Source organism: Schistocerca piceifrons, chromosome 1, assembly GCF_021461385.2.
Source record: "Schistocerca piceifrons isolate TAMUIC-IGC-003096 chromosome 1, iqSchPice1.1, whole genome shotgun sequence".
NCBI classification, from domain to species: domain Eukaryota; kingdom Metazoa; phylum Arthropoda; class Insecta; order Orthoptera; family Acrididae; genus Schistocerca; species Schistocerca piceifrons.
In genome coordinates, this window is record NC_060138.1 from 746,859,779 (window position 1) to 746,877,571 (window position 17,793).

The 17,793-nt window shown below is 38.3% G+C and overlaps 1 protein-coding gene across 8 annotated transcripts in view; it reads right to left on the reverse strand.

Moving 5' to 3' along the window:
* Positions 1-17,793, reverse strand: part of LOC124711801 (diacylglycerol kinase theta) — a 712,647-nt gene that overhangs the window by 297,218 nt on the left and 397,636 nt on the right. For 6 of the 8 annotated variants that reach the window (XM_047242063.1, XM_047242051.1, XM_047242027.1 and 3 more), the window contains exon 5: positions 11,898-12,069. In XM_047242063.1, the coding sequence (XP_047098019.1) occupies positions 11,898-12,069 (172 nt within the window). The remainder of the gene's footprint in view (positions 1-11,897; positions 12,070-17,793) is intronic. The other 2 variants (XM_047242070.1, XM_047242035.1) reach the window with 1 other exon arrangement.

Below are 17,793 nucleotides of genomic sequence, written 5' to 3' on the forward strand. Positions count from 1 at the left end.
AAGCCACCTGTGAGGTAATATTTCAACTATTGTCTGAGAATTAACAGTATTCACATACAGACTGAATTTATTAACTGCAAGTGTGGGCTAAAACCATTGATGACCTAGATAAAAAGAAAGGGGGATAAGCTTAGTTTTATCATGAAGAAGCAGCACATTTATCATTTTAAATAGGGAGACATGTAAATCATGGTGACGACTGAGTTGATAACAGGAGAATGATGTTTTGTTTTATATAAGACAGCAGACTGTAAAAATAGTTTATGAGGTTACAGGACTTGGTATATCCAAATATTTTAATGTAAATGTAGTAGTGCTGGATTTGTACTATTATACTACATGCGAGGAGGAATCCCATGTTAGCCCTTTCGTTAAGTGGTGCTGCTTTATGGTGGTAGCAGACATAAGTATGATGCAGGCCACAGCACAATACTGAGCAAGTCAAGCCAGGAAGACAGCCCAGAGATTCTGCAAACCACTGATAACCTAGATAAACAGAAAGGAGAGTTTTACCATGAAGAAGCACAACACTTAAATAGTGTTAAATAGTGTTAAATGTTGAAAGTGTGACTTAAATTTCTCCTGGCGTAATTCATGGAAAAAAAAGATCACAAGCACAGTATTCTGGCAAGTGATCACATTGCCATCATCAAGTGTGCTGATGAGCTGACTGTCTAGGAGCTAGCAAGGCACTTTTATCTCCTCTCCCCCTCCCTCTGACCTGCTGCTCCACATGTAGTCCACTCTCTACAGTGGGCACGTGGTCAGCATCTCCTCCCCTCCCCTTCTCCTACCATTTTGTTGCCCCATCCACAGTTTCTACCTGCCTCTGGAGTCAGTTCATTGTGGGATATCTCCTTCCTCTTTTTAATCAAACTAAGAGTGGATTCACAAGCGTGTGGGTTCACAGGCTTTACTAAGGATGTAGCCACTATCATGATTGACCAGCAGCTCCCTTATTTGAATCTCAGTAGATTCTTTAATGACACAGTTCTAGAACTTAAATATCTGTGTGAGCACCTTAGTATGGTCCATTCCATACAGTTCTGACAGACAGTGTTCCATGACTCCAACTTTTTTAGACTACAGCAGTCTGGTATGCTGTTAGTGTTCACAGAAAAAGGTCTTCAATAGTATGCACCATCTTGACTTATGTATGTCATGCAGCACTGACAGGGGATCTGACAGACCCCAGACTTCTTAGTCCAAGGTCATCGCTGACACTACCAAACAGTGCTCCAAGTTTTAGCTGATGGTCACAAGACATTCTCACTTGGAGTTCTTGGGACATTCATCCTATCTTTCTGAATAATGCACCAAAAAGGAATAACACAATGGACGCATCCTCCTGAGGTCCCTCTTCTGTTGCCATCAGTTGTACAGTTGATGTTAGACATAGGGCTCTCTAAATTTGTCACTCTACATAGCTGTTCTTCTGGAACACCATTCTCAGATATTCAAATTCTTTGTTGAGATTCTCATTGCCAGAGAGGGCTTGAGCCCTATGTACCAAAGTTTTGAGTACCCTTTTCTTTTGCACTGGATAGTGGCAGCTGTGTGTACATCTCCTTATGATACAAGCTGTGGCCCAACATACCATCACCTCTTCTTTTCAATAGCACATCTAGAAAGGGGAGCACTCTATCCACTTCAACTTCCATCATACAATTGATGCCTTGGTGTATAAAACTGAGACATATGAGGAAATTAAGGTGTTGTCAAAAAAGGCATCATTGGGAAAGACAGACTGGTCTCCACTGGGCTGATTCCAAGGACTTCCTTCTCAAAATATTCTATTCACACACTGTTGTAAGTCAATATTCGAGATGTTCCTAAAAAGGTTGGTTATCTGTATGTCGAATTTCTCACCAGTTCCAAGGATTGTTGTAAAAATACTCTGGTGAAAAGAGAAACAACATCGATGCTCTTGAGGTTGTTGGAACCCTTAAGCTTAAAGTTTGTTAAAGTGTCCTACAGAACCCGTGGAGTTGCAAATGCAATGTGGACATTTCCTGACCTAAGAGCTCAGCATATACTTCGGGTTTTAGCAAATGACTATGTTGGAGCACCAATGTTGCTAACAATGGGGTTTAAAGGCTTTGTGAACCTTTGGGAGTCCATGAGGTCTCAAAGGAACCAATACTCTTTGTCTTAGATTCTTAACAACTTTGTTTAGTGAGCCGGACTCTTTGAAAAATGTCACTGTCATCCTCTCCACTCTTGTGGTGGCGTCAGTATCAACTTTCCTATATGCACTGCCTTCCAGCAGGCCCTGTATCTTCTAAATGTAATCCTGATGAGATAGAACAACACACATTGCCTTAGTTGGCTGGTAGCACCACATCTGGATCTTGTCTTAGTTCTTTCAGGGCTGACAACTTCCTGCCAGAGATGTTCAGTTTCAAAATGTACTTTTTCAGCTGCTTCAGGTGGACGTCATACAGCTGCCTATTTCACTGTCCTCGTGACATCTGTGATAGATGCAGATTTAGGAGTTGGTGCAAAATTGAGTCCTCTCTTAAGAGATGAAACCATTTCCTTATTCAGTTGCTTGGCCAAGAGATTGATGATAGTGTTGCAGCAAGCATCAGAGGATTGTCTCACTGATATAAGGTCAGATTTTGATGTTTGTTGTCCAATGGCCTTCCTCTGTGAACAGTCTGCTGTGATGTCCAGGTGATGCCATCAGTTCACTCCCATGTTCAGGAAATGAAATGGTTTGCCAGCAGCAAATTTAGTTCAAATATTTCTTTGTTAGCCAAGCAAGTCCAGGCAACAGCAATTAAATCACACTCCCTCCCATACCATGGCTAGGCTGGCTTGTTTCTTGATTCTTGTGGCTACCGCTGAGTCGATATGATGCATTACCTTTGTGAAGTTCAGCACCAAGTTCTTCACAGCATCTCATAAGGAATGCAAAGGCATTCACAAACAGAATCTCTGATGGCACAGCTTGTCACATCTTTTCATGCTGTGATACATCTCCTCCTTTTAGAGGTATGCAATTCTTCAACCACTCCTGGCATGATGAAATAGTTGAAGGGTGAATGCCCAGATATCAATGTCTAAAAGGCACAATGTTTTGGCAAGCAACAATGTTGCCATCAACAGGTGTGCTGATGAACTGCTTGCATAGGAGCTCCTCTCCAGGCAGTTTAATTTTCACAGTGTGTGGTCTGAATACAAATAGTGCTTGTCAGTGTTTTATGCAATGCCCAGTCAAAATGGGAAATGTTGCTTCATTTCTCATACAAACAAATTTTAAGACAGGAATTTGATGAGATATGGTTACATGGTTTGTCACTGGTTTTGTATTCTTAATCAACACGCTTTGCTGTCACTTTTAATCAATATCATTAAAACAAATTTCACGAATGACTAATCTGGGAGTGCACTATCAAATGTACAAACATTTCTCATTGATGCCGGAGATTGCATAAAACATTGACAATGAGCATTAGTTTGAGTTGATTCATCTACACACTGCAAAAATTAAATTGTCAGTGCCTCCCAAAGACTAAAAGCAAATCGGTAGAAGAGTGGTGGCAAGAGAAAAATCAAGGTGAGAAGAGGCCAGTGTAGGTATATCAAACACAGAGGAAAAAAGTTATAATTAATTAATAAAATATACCAGCTTACAAAACCAACAATGATTGGATATAACCAAAACTTGAATGAAAGATGTATTTAAGGCAACTGAAAAAGATTTGGTCACAGAAAAAAATTGGTGCTATATATAGTAAGCTTAAATGTAGTTTTGAGGACATAAAAGTTGCAGATCAGATGTTTCTGATACGTCCAGAACACAGAATGGTTTGGTGTCAGGAGTCCATGAAAGCAGATGGTGTAAGATATTTGAAAATCTGAATAAAATGAGAATAAAGCACAAAGAAAGGCAATCTATAAAATAAAAAATGGTGGAGGTAAATCCGATAGAAAATAAATAATGATAAGCTCATGTAAACAAGACAGCAAAGCAGGACTGTAACTTATGACAACTGTGCCAGAGAATCAATCAAGGAAAATTTAAAATTTCAGAAAATATGTGCCCATGCTGAAGTATGCAGACAGCACAGACCTTCCATTAAAATGTACAATAAACATAGAAAAACTGGCTACTTAGTACACAAATGAAATTAATGATGAAACATTGACAAAAGTGATTACAAGAAGTAGATAGGAGAATAACAATATGGTTATTCTTAAAATAGTTGCAGACATGATAAGAGTCAAAGTATTTTACTGCTTAGGAAAGAATGAAGAAGACAACAGAAGCAGATTGGCACAGGCAAAGTAAGTTCTCTTTAAAAGTTGTCTTCTGTTACGTAATCTTGACAAAAAACTGAGGAAGAAGTATCTGAAACTTTATATCTACTGCATGCATAGGATCAAAATAAAGTTAAGAGAAAACGTCACTAGTAACAATTTAAATTAATGAGGCTGATACATTATGAAAAGAAGAGGTACCAGTAAGAAGGAAGAAATTTATGGGAATCCTTGAGAAGCAACATTTTAGACAGATGATTAAGGTTTACAGGAGAAAATACAAATGACTGAGTTGCCACTTCATAAAACAATATTATATAAATTGAGTTATGGCAGCTGGTGAATTAAGAAAAAAATATGATAACTAGTGAGAAAATTGTGAGGATTGATCACAAATACAAGTCTTAGTGTTGACAGAGGAGAAGCAGTGCACACAAGAAGTTCTGAAAAACTCAGTGGCAGTCCGTTTTGGAAAACGAGCAAGGAAGATTAGGATTTAATGTGCCAGTGACACTGAGTGCATTACAGGTTTAGCATACACTCTGACTGAGGAAGGATGGGGGAAGAAAATTACATGTCTTTTTCAAATGAACCACACTGGCATTTCCCTTAAGTGATTTAGGGAAATACCAAAGGTTTAAATCTGAAGTGGTGGAACACAAAATAGATCTTGTATAGAGAAATTTCATATGACTGTCCATGGGAAGATAATTTGGCAAAGTATGAAAGGACCAGGAAGCTTCACAACAGCACACACTCTGCTGCAGAGTGAAATACTCATTCTGGAAATGATTCCCTAGGCCATAGCCAAGCCATTTTTCTCCAAGCCATTTTTCTCCAATATTCTCTCTTCCAGTCGTCTTCTTTCAATGGATTTTTCTGTCAATAACTCCTCTATCTGAGTTTGAAATCAAGTCTCAACAATACTTGGCTGTGATATAAAACAACTGATGTAAGTAGGGCACATCGATGTTTATCAGTGCCCTTTAGTTATTTTTCTTAGGTTTTGTTTAGCTATAATTGTGTTTATTGCTTTCCTGGAGGTTTCAACTCAAATAATAACATCATAACAGTAGACCTGTACATGTTATAGGTTTGCCAAACTAATAAACTACTACAATTACACACCATTCAAATTCCCCAACTGCCTCCATTTTACAGAAAACGACAAGGGTGAGACATTATGCCTGCATTTATACAGAATTCACAGGAGGAATGGTCAATATTCAACATTCAGCAATATGACAGGAAGGTTCATTTGAAGCAAAAAACTATTCCGAAAGGTTTCTGAGAGCGAACATATTCAATATCACTTTTGTATGTTTTCTCTGAATAACTCAAAAACTGCGGCTCCTAGCAATAACAATTTGCAGCACAAAAGTAAAGTACATTGAATTTCCTACAAAAAAGTCACATTCATATTTTTCGCTGTATCAAATTGTCCAGCTCAATTTCCTCTACACTACAATGGTGCCTTGTAAGCTATGACAATGAACTGAATAATACAGAAAATAAATAAAAATTTACATTAAATGTGGTCCATCTTGGAATTCATTCGGAACATGGCATATGTCCATATGTTTTTTGGTTCAAATGACCGTTCATGCCATATCCCCGAATACTGATCGTTCTTCCTGGGACACCCTGTATAACCCCAAATGCATCACTCAAAATCACACAAAGTGAGATATACAGAGACTTTTGTCCACATAATGTATTATTAATAAGTGAAACTATTAACATTTAAAAGTAAGACAGATATTCAAGGTGGCAATAGCAGAAAGAATTTGAAGTGCATGAGAAAAGGAAAGGCAGAACTGGTCAATATATCATGAGAAAAGGGAAGACAGAACTGGTCAACATGTAATTTAACAAACGAATAATAAAATAAGGGAAGATGGACAAATGTAATACAAACAAATATGCCTCTCTTTTCCCACCTCTTTAAATGTGTCTGATTTACTTCAGTGCAGTAGTTGTGTCATTCTCTCTCTCTCTTCCTCTATCTCTCTCTCTCTCTTTTTCTCTTCCTCACACACACACACACACACACACACACACACACACACACTACTATAATTAATCTTCAGTTTCAAGAAACCCAGACAATTGGGGAAAAAGAAAAAAAAAGACTGCCACATTTGTAGGAGGCAGCCAGTTTAAGCTTTCAACTAAGAATGTCACATTAAAAAATTTATCTTACTACAACTGTGAACTGAGCATGAAGAGGGCTTCAGAAAATGACCAGGACCAACAGGTTTTCCCAGGTATCTGCCATGAAATCTATTTTGAGAAAAAATCTGACACAGCACAGATACCCAAAAAAGAATTCAGTATAATATTTAAGATATATGCATATTAGACAAACAACTGCATTCATGTGTATGACATGAAACAGGAAAGAGAAGTGTACACAATGAGGCTGTTTCCACATTTCTGAAGGTCACATTTCTGCAGGTTCTCCTTCATATTAGACTTTTTAAAAATATGTTTGATGTGCCTGTGTGTGTGTGTGTGTGTGTGTGTGTGTGTGTGTTGGGGGGGGGGGGGGGGGAGGAAATGTAGAGTAGGGGAGGGGGAGCACTGAGGAAACATACAACATTTAAAACTTCAACTCACTTCATAAAACAGAGCACTCTTTGTTATAATCAGAGGAAACAGAGTGAGAGGGTAAATAATGGACATGAAAGACTAATATGTAACAAGTAGAAAGAAGCATAATATTGATTGTTTTCTGAACAACATGGTTGTGATACACAAATGGACATCGTGGTATTTCTTGATTAAGTGAACACAGTGCCTCAAACAGATAGGGATAATAATCAAAAAATCAAATTTTTAAGATGCCGCACCTGAGATGATGATAATACAGAGGAAAGAAAGTATTCAGGAATTTTTATTGCCAATCAATTAACTGTGAATCATATAATATACTTCTGTTAAGCAGATAATTGTGTATTATTGCTCGTTCTTTTGTATCTGGTACAACAAATTTGCTTAACAAATGGAATTCTGTCCAAGTCACAGAAGAAAAATTTATTTTTATTTAATAAAGCAGTTTTTTACAATAGTCTGAACACAAGGAGGCAACACAGCTAATTCAAGGAAGAACTGTTGCCTACAAAAATGGAATGAAATGAATGTGAATCATTTCTTTTGTACAGAAAAACAAGATTTAATATGCGGTAATCAGTCTAAATAAGACAGGGAAAATAAACTGAAAAGATCAACTGTCGAAAATACGAAGATGACTGAAGAAGCAATATTGCTTAAAAAAGCTTTCAAATATAATTTACCCTTAGCCAGCTAACATGAAGACTGTATGTAATACATAGTATTGTGTCCCTACTGAGCTATTCAGAGGTCATTGGTCTCATGAATAGAAAGGAACCATTTTTAAAGACAGGCAATAAAGAAAAATCTTGGGAGATTAAATATCTATGAAACAGGAAATACTGTATCTGAAGATTAATGGTATTTCCATTTTTTACATTACAATCGAATAAGATTAGGTCAAATGCATGTTAGTACACCAAACATGACGATTAAAAAAAAATCATGGCCTTCAAAGGGCTTGGAATACCAATAATTAAGCAGACTACTAAGTGATGTGATCTTATACAGAACAGACAAACAACTTTTAAAAATGCCTTGTGTGGGTTTTAGCAGCCAGTGTGGCAGGTTAACTAACTGAACAAAATTTATCAGTGGTTCTGTGCTCGAATCTGAAGTAAAATCTGAAGTAAAATTGCGTATGTAGTTTTTTTGCATTAGTTTATTATGGTTATTTATGAGAAACCTCATTTAGTGCATTTTTAATAACATATTTACAATGTAGTTGTTTCTTAGATCCAAAGAAAAGGTGGATGACAAGCAAATAGTACTGAAGAATACACACAATCCCGCGCATTACAAAGTGGAAATGGCAGTGGCACAAACAAACATTCATGCTTTGCATGCAGAGGCAGTGATATAAAAAGACCATGAAGCTGATTTCAGTAAACATGTTTAAAAATTCCAACTGCAAATTAATAAAGAAGCCGACTATGAAAATGTACGCTAAAATTATGTCATATTTTTATGTTGCACTGTTCAAATAAAAGTATTATGCAAAACATGTTCCAAAATTATGTGCACAAACTACTTGTGGACACAAAATTGAACAATTTTGGACATGTCTCCTTACAAATGCTACTTGCAATATTTGAATACTACTGACTTTTTTTCCTTCTTCAAGACTTTATACAAAAGCAACTTTTGTTAAGGTGCAAAAAACTAAACTTAAACAAAATATACACACGCACTTTAAAAATAAAAAGTAACTGGTAATGTAAACTGTAAGAATTAAATTTCAATGTACATGGCATATTTGTCATACTTTCAATGAGCCACACTCAGAAAAGTAAATATAAAAATAAATTGTTGCCACTCCACACAACTACACTGTAAAAATATTACATTAAAGTAAATGAACTCTACCACACAATTTGAAACAAAATCGTTATGCATTCCACAAAATGAATGCAAGACTAAGACAGAAATAAGACATAAAGAAAAGGCGCTACAACAAAATTTAATTAATTCTTGGTAATGCTGTAATCAAAAGCTTACTAAATTTATTTACAGCATGGCTGTAATAGAATTTCAAATCTTGTTTCAATAGAAGATTTTAAGTCCTTGCAGTTCTTTAATTTAGTGGGATGTGTGATACAAAGTACCACAAGTTCCACATTTTGCACCGTGTGAAGCCTTTTTTTATTTTTATTTAATTTTAAATTTCCAAGCATTAATTTGTTTCAGAGCTCATGGACAAAAAAACTATCTTGACATGAGATCTCTCTTCTGGTCCTGAATTATTGAATGATTTATTTCCTTTTTCTGGTCATGCTTGATACAGCTTTATTCTGTTCAGTATACAGCATTTTATACGATTCCTTACACCTTTATGGCAAACCCTTCTTGTATCTTTGCTTCTTTACATGTCTTTCCATTTCTTCCACTAATCTGAATACTGCCAATTATTTAGTTTTCATGCTTCAGCTAGCATACTGCCAGTGATAAAGATTTCCTACAAAATATTTCTTAAACCACAATAAACACAAAGATTACCATTTAGTTTATAAACATTGGGTGCAATTACTATGAGACGTGCATAGGCCCACTAGTTATCAAATGACAGTATACAATACAGTACTATGAAGTCACTATAATTAGGAGAGAATTTATTGTGGGCGGTAATAATTTAATTCACATGTTTAGAATTTAATTTTAATTGTTAATGATTAATCTTAATTTGACACTGTCCCATGCTCAGCACTGTATCCTTATTTGATGAAATCAAACAGTTCATATCTACTCTTATTCACAAATAAACACACAGTCAGAAAACAAAAATGCAACACCCTCAAGGACTGTGTTCAGGGGCTCTTGGTGTAACATGCATACTGAGGGGTTACTATGTTAGTGATCCACTTGTCATGGACATCGGCAATCAGTTGGCACTCACGAGGCCTGTCTGTGCTGCCGCCCCCCCCCCCCCCCCCCCTTTCTTGACTCTCGAAGCAGTAACCATGCAGGGTTTAGAGCTGAATAATATTTTTCAACATTAATTGTAGAGAGTACAACCATGACACACCAATGAGTATGTACTCGTGCTGAACAGTTTCAGCCGTTTGAACAGCATCACACTGTGGGCCTGCAGGAAACTGGATGAACTTATTGACAGACTGCTGCGCATATTGGAAACAATGTACACCGGTGTGCCGCTGAATTCATCAGCGGCCTGGGAAACATTCCCACACCTGTAGATTAGGTTCTGGATCTCCGTACAGTGCAGATACACATCAAGATTGATGCATTGTGCAAGCAGGGATGGCTGACCAAACATCACCCAGAGACAAAATCCAGGCATATGTTGAACCAGCTGCATTATTAGCACAATTGGAAACTGTCCACTTGCATTGGGATTAAGATCACATGTGCCTCTGACCAGGTCAGCACTGACACCATGACAAAACCCAACATGGACACTCTGGTGTCATACAAGAGTTGATTGGAGAGTGGAATGGCACTTTGTCATATTCAGTGATGAGTGTAGGTCCTGCGCAAAAGCGAGTGATGGACATACACGCACACGGCGTACCTGATGCACTGCCTGTTCCAGAGTGCATTTGTCCACGACACACAGGTCCCAACCTAGGCTTCAAGGTGCGGGGCACCATCAGTTACAACACACAGTCACATTTTGTGTTTCTGGAGGTAACGCAACCAGTGCCTGCAACATTGCACAGGCTGTTATCTCCATGATACTGCCATTTCTTTGACAGGAAGGTAATGTGCTATTTTAGCAGGACAATGAATGTCCGTATACAGCTGCTGTGACACAAAGTGCTCTATGTGTTATACAACAGCTGCCCAGCCAGTGAGCTCACCAGGCCTCTCATCAAGTGAACACATATGGGACATAATGAAGAAGGAACTTACTTGTTCTTCAGAATCTGCAAGAACCACTGCCCAACTGCAACAAAAGATGCAAGATGCTTGGGACAATCTATTACAGGATGCCATTTGGCACCTTTACGATTGTTTGAATGTGAGATTGCCCCAAAGGGAGATACACAGTGTGTTGATGTGACTGGGCAACCTTTGCTGTGACGTTTGTGTCATTTGATCTGAGTTTATTACCATATACTGTTAGAGTGATGATTTGCCTATCACCTTACTTGTCACTAAAATGACCCTCTCCTTGAAGGTTTTGGATTTTCTTGGCCCTTTCCTTGAAGATGTTACATTTTCTTTTTCTGGCAGTTTACATTCCATAGAGTGCAATGCGGATATTTTACATGTACCATGAGAATGATTTCCTACTTGATGATTTTTGGTAGTAACTATAACTGAAGGTTATTTTCGAGGACACTTTTTCCTTTTCTTCACTTCAAATTTTGAATTAAACTTTTATATTTTTACTGATGAAGATATTAGAGCACAAATAAACATTATTTGGCACAATCACTTTTGTACCTTAAACATGAGACTATTGGTAGGGCTACAAGTGATGACAATTATAGTCATTTATTAGATATTAATTAATGAAAATTACACCAAGTTATTTGAAGAGAACATCTGTGTTAATGAAGCGGTATTACAGTAAATGATTGTGCTAGCCATAAAAAGTGTTAGGCTATTTCTGTTTGTATCCCAATATGAATATTATACACAACAGCACTTTATGTCACTCTTAAGAGTAGCTTTTATTAAACAGATGAATATGTTTCTATATGTACACTGATCATTTACTACAGTACCTTGCTAAATACTGCACACGAACTTTAAATTTGCTTACAAATGCATTCTGTTTTGAAGCATTATAATTTCACTGTTGAAGTAAGTATCACTTTAGGGATTTAAAAACAAATTTCGAACACAACTTCAGAATAAAAGGTTATCATGCAAATGCTGAACAACTACGATACAAACAAGTGGTAAAAACTGTATACAGCAAGCAAATGTAACAGAGATTTACAACGATGTAAATAATAAAATGTTGCAAAGCTATTACTGATCTATAGTACTGCTCATTACACAATGAAATTATGAAATGGAATGTTATGGTTTGATGAGGTAACACTTACGGCATGAATACTCACGGGACATGGTCTCTTTCCGTCGGACCTGCACCCCTATTATTGCCTCCATTGGCACCTCAGTGCGGGGAATGCTAACAGCATGTGGGGGCAGATATATGGGTTCCAGGTTTCCGAATGTACATTCAGGAGGAATGCTCTTACGGCACACAGCATGAGACTGCATCAGAAGTAAGTTACATTATTACACAGGTAATGTACACCAAATGAAGGAATTACACAGAAAAAATAGAACATTATCCCATAGAAAGACTGTCTATCAACTGCTATGAATAAATTGGTTTTTATTGTTATTCACACCATCTAAACAAAGACAAGATATTTAAATGACAGGCAATTAGAGTACATCACCTGATTAGCTTTACAAACTGTGTGAATGAACAAATTATATATGTGCAAAAATGTTTGTTGTACCTCTTGCAATGACTAGTGTACGAAGAATACTATGCTACTTTATTCAAGTTGGTATTTCTTCCATTTCCACTTCCTTGCCACAAGAGCTGTTCAGTAAAGGTGCTTCTGAACAAAATATGTTGAAAATTTCTCTTGAAATGTAGGACTCAAATTAAATGTTGTATCCAATAATCGTCCAAAACCACCACAGTAGGTATTTGAATATCACGTTGCTAACAATGTAGGCTGCCAGTCATCTATAATGCCATTTCTGTAGGACAAATGGAAGTGAAATTCCTACAAATCCTACAGTCTGTCATTTAGCGTACCACAATTCTGAAACTTCCTGGCAGATTAAAACTGTGTGCCGGGCCGAGACTCGAACTTCCTGAGGCTAAGCCATGTCTCCGCAATATCCTTTCTTTCAGGAGTGCTAGTTCTGCAAGGTTCGCTTCTGTAAAGTTTGGAAGGTAGGAGATGAGGTACTGGCGGAAGTAAAGCTGTGAGGACGGGGTGTGGGTCATGCTTGGGTAGCTCAGTTGGTAGTGCACTTGCCCATGAAAGGCAAAGTTTCCGAGTTCGAGTCTCAGCGCGGCACACAGTTTTAATCTGCCAGGAAGTTTCATATCAGTGCACACTCCGCTGCAGAGTGAATATCTCATTCTGTACCACAATTCTGTTCATATGACCGTTACAGTCTGAGCTGTTTGTGGTTTTCAGACAATGGAAGAAGATGCAATGGCATACATGCCATCAGTATAGACAGCTTTGAACCATTAGCATACACTTCCTGGGATACACTAACATTGAGGGGGAAGTATTATGACCAAGGAGAGAAGTTGGCACTCAATCCACATAGTGTATCCTGTTACCCACGCAGTCCTATGAACAATGCTCAATTACTGATAGGTTTAATACAAACTTCACCGTTTTCTTTTTAATCTTATTGTCCCATTCAGCTTCTCTCATATGTTGGTAGTGCACCTTTTGCTATTCATGAGCCATGCCAACATTTGCTTTTAACAATTCCACTTTTTATGACAGATTTATAGAAATTCTGCTGATATGACATTCTACATATCCTTAAACTCTGCATTCATTTGAGCCATTCTTTCTTGGTACTGTAGTTTTCATGACTGTTTGTCTATTATTAACTATGTAATTATGGAGGAATGCATATTTGAAAAAAAATTAAAAGGCTATTCTTTAGTACAATCCATAAACTAATTAAAAAAGAAACAACTGAAATTTAATCATCATGGAAGAATTAATAGAGATACAAAGATTTGTGCCTACAAAAAATTAGCTTAAATCAAGTATGGGTAACAGACACAATGACAAATAAACAATGACCCTCAAAGTTCCAGAATCATATTTTCCTTCCTGAGAGAAAGATATAAACAGGAAGAGTGTGGCAAGGAGCAAAGGAGCAGAAGTTGGTCAAGGTAATGATGGGAACATACGGACAACAAAAGTATAATTAAAGGAAGAAGTGCAGGGCACTTATAGTTCACGCTAATGCCAAGATCATCAGCTCTGAATAAAAGCAGCAAGTAGAGAGAAGCATATTTTAATTTTCTAGTTAAATCAGCATTATTTTCACAGGGAAATGCTCAACCTCTGTTAAGAAACACTGTGATTGTGTGACTGAGTGTCTCCCATAGCTTTCAAACATCTCTGCTTATAAACCCACCGATATCTCATTCCATAAGTTCAATATGATTTCCAACTGTTCCTAAAAATATAACGAATGTCCCAAAACCTATCACAGTAACCTCTCATCACAATGGCAATCCTCCACACATCCACCTTTCATCTGCTCCCAAAGTTCCACAAACCCAACTCTGCTTGACTGCCATCGTGGCAGATTATTACATTCCCACAAAAAGCTTCTCTGATCAGCATCACTATCAAATTGTCCTTATTCAGGCCATCTTGAGGATTACTCCTTACCACATAGCACTTCAAATTCTGCTCCTTCCTCTAGAACCTCAGTTCCCAAATCTACTGCACCTGATCCATCTCAACAGGCTACCCTTCTGGATGTTTATCTCCAACTATCAGCTAATTCTATAAAATCTTCTGGTACTTAAAACCTTTCAATCTCTATTCTGACACTTTGCCACTTGTGCCATTTCACAGCAGTGTTGGCACCTGTGGATGCAGCAGTCATACAAATATGTTGCCAACCTTGCCACAGCCATAGACAAACAATATCCAGCACAGAAAGAGATTTTCCACATCTTCTATACCAGGGAAAGGAGCAAACCTACTGTGAAACAGCCACCAATCAATTCTCAGTATCAGTCAAGCCTTGAAAACTCAACCAAATCCTTTGCTGAACAGTTATTACCTACTACTGTTTCTAGTACGTGACAATTTTCTTGGTACAACCTGTTCATCAAATCGTCTATTCTCATGACCTGAGATGATAGTTATTCTAGCTAAAATTCTACCATCCCCCATATCAGCACTCTATATCACACCCAACTTATGCAGTACTCTAACCCATGTCTCTGCCACCCTCGCTTCCAAACCTACACCCATTCGATCATTCCTTCAATGGGAGACACAAGTGCACAACCTATTCCATGCAGTTGTCAACCGCTTTCAATTTTGAAATGTTGTCCAGTAACATACATTTCCAATCCTTTTAAAGGAAGAGCCATATGTGAAACCAACTATGTTATTTACTAGCTGTGCTGCAATTACAGTGTAGAGTGCTATGTCAGGGCAACATTTAATCATCTTTTACCCACTTAAATAGTTACGACAAATGCAGCTACCCAGTTGCTAAACTTGCTGCATACAACAATACAAGTGATTTCAACAGCTGCTTCAGTACATGTTCCATGCATCCTATCCCCTCATCCACTTCTCCACCTCCCCCCCCCCCCCCCTCCCCCAGTTCAGCACCAGCCACCAGCTATGTTGACAACACATGTGGGAACTATCCCACTCACATAGCTTCTCTCTGGCCCAAACCTACAATTGTACTCCTCCCTGCTATCCCAGTTTCACTTCCATGATGACACTCTTTCCTTTCCTGCACTTGTCCAATCCATTTCTTCCCTGTATTCCACTTTCCCACTCATCTCATCTCTCTCTCTCTCTCTCTCTCTCTCTCTCTCTCTCTCTCTCTCTCTCTTCTCTCTCTCTCTTGCATGCACCATTACTCTCAGTTTTGTGACTGTTACATCATTCAGCCCTCATTTTGCTACTGCTGCTGAGAGCGATCTAGCTCCTGCCTCCCATCACCTCCTTAACCGCTTATTTCTATGCATAAGGTTGAAGTAGAAAGGATGTAAAATGTAGACTGGCTAATGGCAAGGAAAGCATTTTGGAAGATAAATCTGTTAACACTGAATACAAATTTAAGTGTTAGGAGGTCTTTTCTGAAATTATTTGTATGGCATGTGGCCATGTGTGGAAGTAAAACAAGTATGATAAACGGTTTGGACAAGAAGAGAATAGAAGTTTTTGAAATATGGTGCTACAGAAGAATGCTGATGATTAGATGGGTAGATCATGTAACTAATCAGGCGGTACTGAATGGAATTGCAGAGAAAAGGAATCTGTGGCACAACCTAACTAGGAAAAGGGATCATTGATAGCACACATTCTGAGACATCAAGAGGTTGCCAATTTAGTATTGGAAGGAAGTTGGGTAGGGGGTGGGGGGATTGTAGAGGGAAAATAAGAGATGACTACAGTTCGCAAATTCAGAAGGATGTAAGTTGCAGAAGTTATGTGGAGATGAAGAGGCTTGCACAGGATACAGTAGCACGGAGAGCTGCAACAAATCAGTCTTCAGACTGAAGACCATGACAACAACATTACTCCCTTTTTCCCTGATGCATTCCTTTAGTCACTTTCCCAGGCCGGCTGGAGCAGCCGAGCGGTTCTAGGCGCTACAGTCTGGAACCGCGCGACCGCTACGGTCACAGGTTCGAACCCTGCCTCGGGCATGGATGTGTGTTATGTCCTTAGGTTAGTTATGTTTAAGTAGTTCTAAGTTCTAGGGGACTGATGACCTCAGAAGTTAAGTCCCATAGTGCTCAGAGCCATTTGAACCACTTTCCCACCCATCAAAGAGGACATTGTTGTTGTTGTGGTCTTCAGCCCAGAGACTGGTTTGATGCAGCCCTCCATGCTACTCTATCCTGTGCAAGCTTCTTTATCTCCAAGTAACTATTGCAACCTACATCCTTCAGAATCTGCTTCGTGTATTCATCTCTTGGTCTCCCTCTGCAATTTTTACCTTCCACACTGCCCTCCAATACTAAATTGGTGACCCCTTGATGCCTCAGAACAAGTCCTGCCCACTGATCCCTTCTTCTAGTCAAGTTTTAGCACAAAGGACATAGTCTAATCAGTTGTATTATCATGGGTTTGGATGCGCCTGCACACTGATCTGTGAGTATGCGGTCATATATGAGAGAAAGACAGATATGGAGGTTACTTAAACTGAGAAAATATTGAAAGGTTTCCTGTGTTTGTGTGTATCTATGTACCACACATGAAACAGTTACAGATGAGTAGCTGCCAAACATCATTAGTGTTTTGTACAAAATACGCAGACAAAATATGCAACATCCACAAAATACAAGAAGACTCCATACTTAAGGCTCTCAGCACTAAAGATCCCCACCACAGTGGTACAGAACATTAGTAAAACAGCAAGTGGCATATTCACGTGGTATGTTTTTAAAACTTACTGTCATTATAATACCTTTTGTTAACTAAATGTTTTTGAGAATACAAAGTCAGAAGCTGATAATTCATGACCACCTGCCATTTGTCATTAGATGGCACAGCTAATTCAACTGCAAACACAAACTGTAGACAAACATGGTGTCATGTCAGGCATTCAGAAGTGATGAAAAAATACACATTGTGGATTACTGGCCACAGATACGGTGGTTTTTCTGAATGGACAAAAGTTTTAATAGTTCATGGGTTTTGAGAGCCATTGTTATTCAACACCAAAGAAACTATCAGCACAGAGTGTGGCAAAGGTACACATTTGCATTGTCTTTATAGATAGCACTGTGAACAACCTGAATGTTGATTTGGCCACCAGAATAATTTACTTGGGGTGGTTCATCACAAATTGGTACAGCCTTGCCTTAATCACATCTCTGAACAGACTCGCTCATCCACGAATATGAGGACCTACAGTTTAACGTGGTCTCCAGACCGTGATGAAACTTGGCATTTTGCACATTAAGGAACACTACCAGAGGACAAAAAAATTTAGGACGGACTTTGATTTGAACCCCAGACCACTGGCATTGTAGTCCAGCAAGTAGCTACTGAGTCACAATTTTATTTTCACTCTGGCTAATTAACATTAGGTTGCTAATTGACTTACATGTGCTTACCATTTCTTTTCGTCCCCATGCAAGCAATGAGGTGGCACAGTAGTTTAAGCACATCTTCAGTAATTAAAAATTTAATACAAATTGTGTCGTCACCACTATTCAATCCT